General features: G+C 36.4%; 1 protein-coding gene and 1 non-coding gene across 2 annotated transcripts; one reads left to right on the forward strand and one right to left on the reverse strand.

Moving 5' to 3' along the window:
* On the reverse strand, window positions 2,951–3,024 carry TRNAT-AGU. The gene has a single exon. It is a non-coding gene; the product is annotated as a tRNA-Thr (tRNA).
* On the forward strand, window positions 3,172–6,634 carry LOC107639011 (protein DEHYDRATION-INDUCED 19 homolog 7). The gene is made up of 5 exons (XM_016342418.2): window positions 3,172–3,448; window positions 3,558–3,730; window positions 4,592–4,669; window positions 5,505–5,764; window positions 6,262–6,634. Exons 1-5 carry the CDS (start codon window positions 3,382–3,384, stop codon window positions 6,368–6,370), a joined length of 687 nt encoding a protein of 228 aa, XP_016197904.1. The 5' UTR covers window positions 3,172–3,381; the 3' UTR covers window positions 6,371–6,634.

The following is a 7,257-nucleotide window of genomic DNA, read 5'->3' on the forward strand; positions in this document are numbered from 1 at the left end:
GAGAGAACTGATGGTAACTCGTTGGCCTCAAACGAATAAGTGCTGCGGCATGTAAAATAGCATGCCCCCAAACCGAGGTTGGGAGATTTATTCTCATAAGTAAGGGTCTAGCAATTAATTGGAGGCGTTTAATAAGTGATTCTGCTAACCCATTTTGTGTGTGAACATAAGCTACTGAATGTTCAACACTTATTCCATTAGCCATACAATAAGCATCAAAAGCTTGGGAAGTAAATTCACCAGCATTATCAAGACGAATTGCTTTGATTGGATTTTCTGAAAATTGTACTTTTAATCGAATAATTTGAGCCAATAATCTCGCAAACGTCAGGTTGCGAGAAGACAATAAGCACACATGTGACCATCTCGAAGATGCGTCTATTATGACCATAAAATATCTAAAAGATCCACATGGTGGATAAATAGGTCCACATATATCGCCTTGAATCCTTTCTAGGAATTCAGGAGACTCAAATACAATCTTTACTGATGATGGCCTTAAAATTAACTTTCCCTAAGAATATGCAGCACAATAAAATTCACAAGATTTAAAAATCTTCTGGTTCTTTAGTAAATGTCCATGGGAGTTTTCAATAATTCTCTGCATCATGGTTGTTCCTGGATGACTCAATCAGTCGTGCCAAGTTATGAATTCATTTGGGCTAGTAAACTTCTGGTTTACAGTGGCATGTGATTCAATTGCACTAATCTTGGTATAATATAACCCAGATGAAAGTGAGGGCAACTTTTCTAATATAACATTTTTATTTGATTCATGAGTTGTGATACATAAGTAAGTACTCATGACTTCCCTCATTCATAGTCTCAATATGATATCCATTTCGACGAATATCTTTGAAACTCAACAAGTTCCTCAGAGACTTGGTAGATAATAGTGCATTATTTATTATGAATTTTGTTCCTCCATAAAATAAAATTATAGCTGTTCCGGGGCCTTCTATCACATTTCCTGAGCCAATAATAGTATTAACATATTATTCTTTTGGCACAAGATGGGTAAAATATATATCACTTTTGAGAATTGTGTGCAAACTCGCACTATCCGCAAGGCAAATATCTTCACTATATGTCCTTGCCATTCTCTTCAAAGACAAATAATAATAATAATAATAAAATGAGAAAAAGTACATGCACAGTAGAATGATTCACATGAATACTTAACAAACACACATATTAAACTATTCCATCATTGATCAAATAGCCAATATTTTCTTCAGGATCCTCAAAGAAATTAGATACATCATAATGAGTGGTAGAATTTTCATCGTTTGAAACAAAATTTGTTTCCTTCCCTTTGTCATCCTTTTTCAAAGATGCTTGATAAAGATCAACTAGGTGCCTTAGAGTACGACAGGTACGTGACCAATGGCCCTTTCCACCACAACAGAAATATTTATCCTCAATTGATTTATTTTACCCAATATTTCTTTCTTTATCCCACTTCCAGTGAGATCCTTTCTTGTGAATATAATTCTTCTTCCTTCCATAATTTTTCTTGTTACTAAAACCTTGCCATTTACCTCTTCTGGGGTAATGATTTGCCGCATTTACTTCAGGAAATGGGGCGGCGCCAGCTGAGCGCGCTTCATGATTTCTTAAGAGTAACTCATTGTTGCGCTCAGTAACAAAAAGGCAAGAAATTAGTTCAGAATATTTTTTAAATTCTTTTTCTCGATACTACTTCTGCGGGAGCACATTCGAGACATGAAAAATTGAGAAAGTTTTCTCTAACATATCGGGTTTGAGGAAGTATCACATGATTGTACCTTTCTTCAAGGTCTTTCCACAGATCTGCAGGATTTTTTAATGTGAGATATTCATTTTTCAATCATACGTTAAGATGACAACGAAGAAAAATCATAGCTTTAGCTTTATCCTTTTGGGATGCATTATTTTCAGCTTTAATGGTATCTCCAAGATCCATTGAATCAAGATGGATTTTAACATCTAGTATCTATGATAAATAATTACTTCCAGATATATCAAGAGCGTTAAATTCAAGATGAAAGAGCTTCGACATAATGAAAATTTGTTACCTGGAATCTTCCTAAAATTTGATTAGAGTCTCGTGCTGATAACGTGTTGTAGAATAAATAAATAAGGAAGAGGAAATAGATATAAAATAAAGAAACATAAATAGATCGTATTAATATTATATCTACCAATATAATTACTCAATATAATAAAAATAATTCATATATTTAAATATATGTAGTATCGTAAAAGAGAAGAAGAAATATTAGTAATGTATAGAAAAAGTATTATTGCTGTGTATAAAGAGAGAATATTATTTGTTATTGATTGTAGTATTCACGGAGGCTTAACCTCCTATTTATATACATAAGGAGACTTCATTTTCAACTCTCAATTAATATCAATTCATCTTTGAAAAGATGATTCCTTCAATTAACCACCCAAATCATAAATGGACATCCACACATTTATTATTATTATTATTATTATTATTATTATGCAAAGTAGAAAATAAATATATATGATGCACCATACAAGAACACCCTTTTAATCCACCATATCATTTGGACTATAGTGATCCAAAACTCAACTCTCCCATACAATACAAAGCGCTCCTCAACTTGTAATGTATAATTGCCTGTGTTGTATCTACTCATTGTCCTATATATCTACTACGTAGGACTCATCATCATCATAGCATCTTAGACACATTATTGCTACAACAATTAAAGCCAGGAAAGAAAAGTGAGGGAAGCGATTAAAGGACACTGTACCGGGAATTAAGAGCCTTGAAATTTTGTCTAAATTCAAATCGATGATGGGTACATAAGTACACTAATTTGAATTTTGGGTCCTCAAGTAAATAACACGCAACCCTTGTTTTTTTTTGTTCTGGACCTGGCCCGGCCCATTTAATAAGAGATCCATAAAATAATTATTCATAGTTATTAAAATTTGCTCTTGTTGAGAGTCGAACTCAAGACCTCCCGCTTACTAAACGGGTGCTCTAACCAACTGAGCTACGAGAGCTTCACAAAAATTTTGTTTAAAAATAGCAATAAGGAATATAAGGAAGGAAGTGCTCTCGACTTGGCGCGTTCCAGAATGGCAAAGAAAGTAGTTAAGTTTGACGCAGCAGGACACGTGGCGGTTCACCTCCCCACATTAAAAAAAAAAGACAGAAAAAAGAAAGAGAGAAGGAACAGAGAAAAGAAAAGCCAACGCAACAACACACACTCTCTCTCTCTCGTGTGCCGGAAGGTCGGTAGAGACTCTCTCTCTCTGTCTCTCTTTCTTTCTTCGTTTGGTTGTTTGGGTTGCTGCATCCCCATCTTAGGGTTTCGTCGTTGACGCGCCCTTTTTACTCTTTTGCCCCTCTCCGCTTCAATGGACTCCGATTCCTGGATTTCCGCTCGTCTCTCCACCGCTTCACGCCGTTACTATTCTCGATCTGGTGAACTTCCCATTTCCTTCCTCTTTTCATCCATTTCTTATTTCTTAATTTAATAATTATGTGTCATTAATTTGATAATTCGTGTGTTTGTTTGTGGTTTCGCTTGTAGATCTGTATGTTGGCGGTGTTCACGAGGATTCCGATGGCGGAGGTGGTGGTGGCGGAGGAGGAGGCGATGATTTCAGGGCGGAGTTTCTTTGCCCCTTTTGTGCCGACGAGTACGACGTCGTTGGACTCTGCTGCCACATTGACGAGGACCATCCTCGAGAAGCCAAAAACGGGGTACCTTCCCTTTTTTTTGTTCTCTCTTAAATCTCTGTCACATTTCCATGTTCGAAATTTTGAGCTTTTTATCTTTTCTTCGTCCCTACTTTAATGTCTGAATACGATGGCGCCACCTTTTATTTATAATTTGATTTTTGAACTTGGAATAAAAAAGGTGTAAAAATGAAGGTGATAGTCTCTCGTTTATGACATAACGAAAATTATTCTACTAATGTGGTATTTAAGCCTAGCAGTAATGAGTGGAAAAAGGAATTCACCTAAAGTTGTTCGGTCACAGTAGAAAGTGTAACGTGATCTCTACCATATTATCTTTGAAATTTACCGAGCAATTCCTAGGACTAAAGGGGGGTGGACCTTAGGCATTTTGTTTGTACCTTACTCATATGCCTGTATTGTATGGTCTTGATAACAGTCACTTTTATCCATTTTCTTAAATTTATTCTGGCTGTCTTGTTACAACTTGTAGATAATGGAATATGGATGCTAGAGGAGTGGTCCTGTTTGGGTTAGTGAGGGTGACTGCTAGATGAGTGAAAGAAAAGAGAGAGAGAAGGGAGGGGTTGAGAGGGGGGGAGGGGGGAGTGTATTTGGTTCTTACGCAAGTTGTTTTTGTGTGCTGAAATAACGTTTCTGCAATTATTTTGTTTGATGGTGCACACACGCCCAAATTTGTGGTGCTTGGTTTTTTGTGAATTATGAGTTATATATAATACGAAATTACGACGGTGTTCTTTCTTTTCTATGTTTTTTTTGGTTAAAAAGGCCAAAGCATTGCATTGGCTGAGGTGTTATGGCTTTTTTCGCTTTTGTTTTTCTATGTGCTAACTTGTGGTTTCCTCGGGTTTCTTATATTCTCAGGTGTGTCCAGTCTGTGCGAAAAAGGTGGGGATGGATCTTGTCGGACATATTACTACACAACATGGGAATTTTTTAAGAATATCCTTTTCACTAGTTGGTTTCCTTTATGGTTCTTCTTCTTGTTGTTTTCATTTTCTCCCTAGATATACTAGAACGGTGCATGTTTTTTTCCAAATGACTTGTATGGATGATCTCTGTGCAAAAAAATCTGGTTTTGGACGAGTTTTCGTTCTTTTTCAGTTATGTCAAAAGAGGGAGTCCAAAAGAATGAAAGTTTATGCCAAAAATTTATTTACGCCCGCCCTTCAACATAAATGACCGGCTGCTTAACTATAATGGAGTTTTGTTTACACTGAGAATGTTGTGTGGGATGAATTTTGGGCAGTTAAAAGCCAATAAAGACATAGTTCAGCTTTTCGTAGATGAGGATTCTTAGATGTATAAGTGTGCACACTAGCTAGGTAGTATTAAACCCGTGATCTATGGTAAGGTACTATGATCTGCCGTCATTTGATCCATGTTGCCGATTTAGTTGTTAGTTTAGATGCAGGGGAGTTACTTGCCTCATGTATGTTTTCTCATGAAACTTGTTTAGATGTGACTAGTCATCATATGTGGTTTATATATGTGACTTTACCGTTGTTAGAGGCTAATATCTTGTACTGTCTTTGAAGACCCTGTTCTTCCCATGTGATTTTGTAGGCCTCTGTTCAATCAATGTGAATTATGAGTAGGTGTATAAAACAACTTTGTGTTCTGGAACACATTTTCTATTTGTCTACTATTTGCATGCCTAACTACCTGGTTCCAACCTCCAAGTATCATTTTGTGCAAATCTTTTAAATTGCTTGGTCTAGTTTAGATAACCATGCCAGACTGGAGGCTACAAAGATTTTCCTTAACTAATAATTACGTGCAGCGAAAAAGGAGGCTCAGGAAAGGAAGCTCTAGTTCAACATTTTCTATATTGAGAAAAGAATTGAGAGAAGGAGCCTTGCAGTCCCTTCTTGGAGGTTCTTCCTTCATATCTTCCTCCAATTCTGAGCCAGATCCTCTGTTGTCGTCATTCATTTTTAACCCAGTTTTATCCGATGAGTCTGAAAGTGCACAACCTTGTCCTTCCATTGAAGCTGCCCTAGTAAAAGAAAGCTCAAATAAGAGTTCCTTGGAAAGGTAGGGGTGCTTATATTGTTTTATGCTTAACCTTTTCTTTGTTTCAGAAATTGTGTGTTAAAAATGTTTCATGTTGGATGCTAACCATGTTCTATGATCAATTTTGCCTTGAGTTCTTGTTTTTGGAGACTTGAAAGTATATGCGAAACGTAATGGATGGCATTTGGACTGGTATGTTTGGTTGCCGGGTAAAACTCAGGTGGAAATTTTCATGGATAAACTCCATGGGGATTTTTACACAGGTGTTCATCTATAAAAATTTTCACCCGTTTTTAGCCCCCAAGTCCCCAACCAAAAACACCTTGAGAGCTATGCCTTGGTTTCATGTGTCTGAAGTCTTGAGCTGTGATTACAGATTGACAATATAATCATGCTGGCATTCTCTCATACTGCGTTGTCGTCGTGTTTTAATTCTTCAATATTATGTCATTCACCAATCAAAACTAGTTCAGATTTTCTCCCACTCTTGTTTGACAATTAGTTGTTTATGGTAACAGAAAACCTCAACAGGTACAGCTGTCAGACGAGGATAAAGTAGAGAAAGCGCGGAGGTTTGAGTTTGTTCAAGGGCTGCTCATGTCGACAATTCTTGACGATAACTTATAACTGAAATTTATGGCTCGTAATGCTACTATTATTACTATTGTACTAGGAGCAGGAGCTATATGTATTAAGCACCAGAGGAGAAGTGGGAGTTCGAGTTTGTTGTGGAAGATGATAGAAGTGGGAGTAGCTAGATCAAAGAAAATATGTAATGTATCTAGAGCTATGTTCATAAAATGCAACAATGGGAAGGAACCTTTGTTATGCTGCTTGTGTAATATGCTAGTTCAATGCAAATGAAATAAAATTTATGTGGCGTACATGGCACCATAGAATGTAGATGCAGTAGAATTCAGACCCATCATCACCCATGTTAGTTTATTTTTTAAAGAGGCTATCGAATACTTTCCCCATAAACCAAAATCGGATGCTCCTGTGCGAAATACATTATTGATGTATATAAATGAATTCGTGAGTGATAGAGACGGCTTTACCCTTATATACTTGTTAATCTGAGTTCTGAAGTAAAGGGAATATCTAATAATTGAAATATTGATTCAACGGAACATTAATTAGGCATAGGTTCAATTTGGATGCATGAATACTGTAAAATATTTTAGTGTGTTTTTTTGGTTGGTTAAATTATATCATGAAAGGTTCAAATCCCAGACTTCTATACCTCACTACCTCTAATAGAGGGAAGGCGATATAACTGTTATTTGAGCTACAACTCATCATATCAGTTATTGAACCACATTTGTTACTGACTTACTTTGGATAATTATTCTTAAGCAAATGGGCTATTTCGAAAAGCATTCCAAACCAACATCTTTATGTTGAGCTTGTTACCGTGTTGATCAGCGAGTATTTTTCACCCCTTATCTATATATCTGAATTTCTGTTTAACCCTAAATTTCTGAAGATTTCCCTTTTTTTTCTACGTCGGTTGG

The sequence above is a fragment of the Arachis ipaensis genome, chromosome B04 (genome assembly GCF_000816755.2).
Source record: "Arachis ipaensis cultivar K30076 chromosome B04, Araip1.1, whole genome shotgun sequence".
In the NCBI taxonomy this organism is placed as follows: Eukaryota; Viridiplantae; Streptophyta; class Magnoliopsida; order Fabales; family Fabaceae; genus Arachis; species Arachis ipaensis.

Coding starts and splice junctions, on each gene's coding strand:
- LOC107639011 (XM_016342418.2), top strand. CDS start 3,382: ATGGACTCCGATTCCTGGATTTCCGCTCGTCTCTCCACCGCTTCACGC. Junction 3,731..4,591: donor CTCGAGAAGCCAAAAACGGG/GTACCTTCCCTT, acceptor TTATATTCTCAG/GTGTGTCCAGTCTGTGCGAA. Junction 4,670..5,504: donor AACATGGGAATTTTTTAAGA/ATATCCTTTTCA, acceptor ACTAATAATTAC/GTGCAGCGAAAAAGGAGGCT.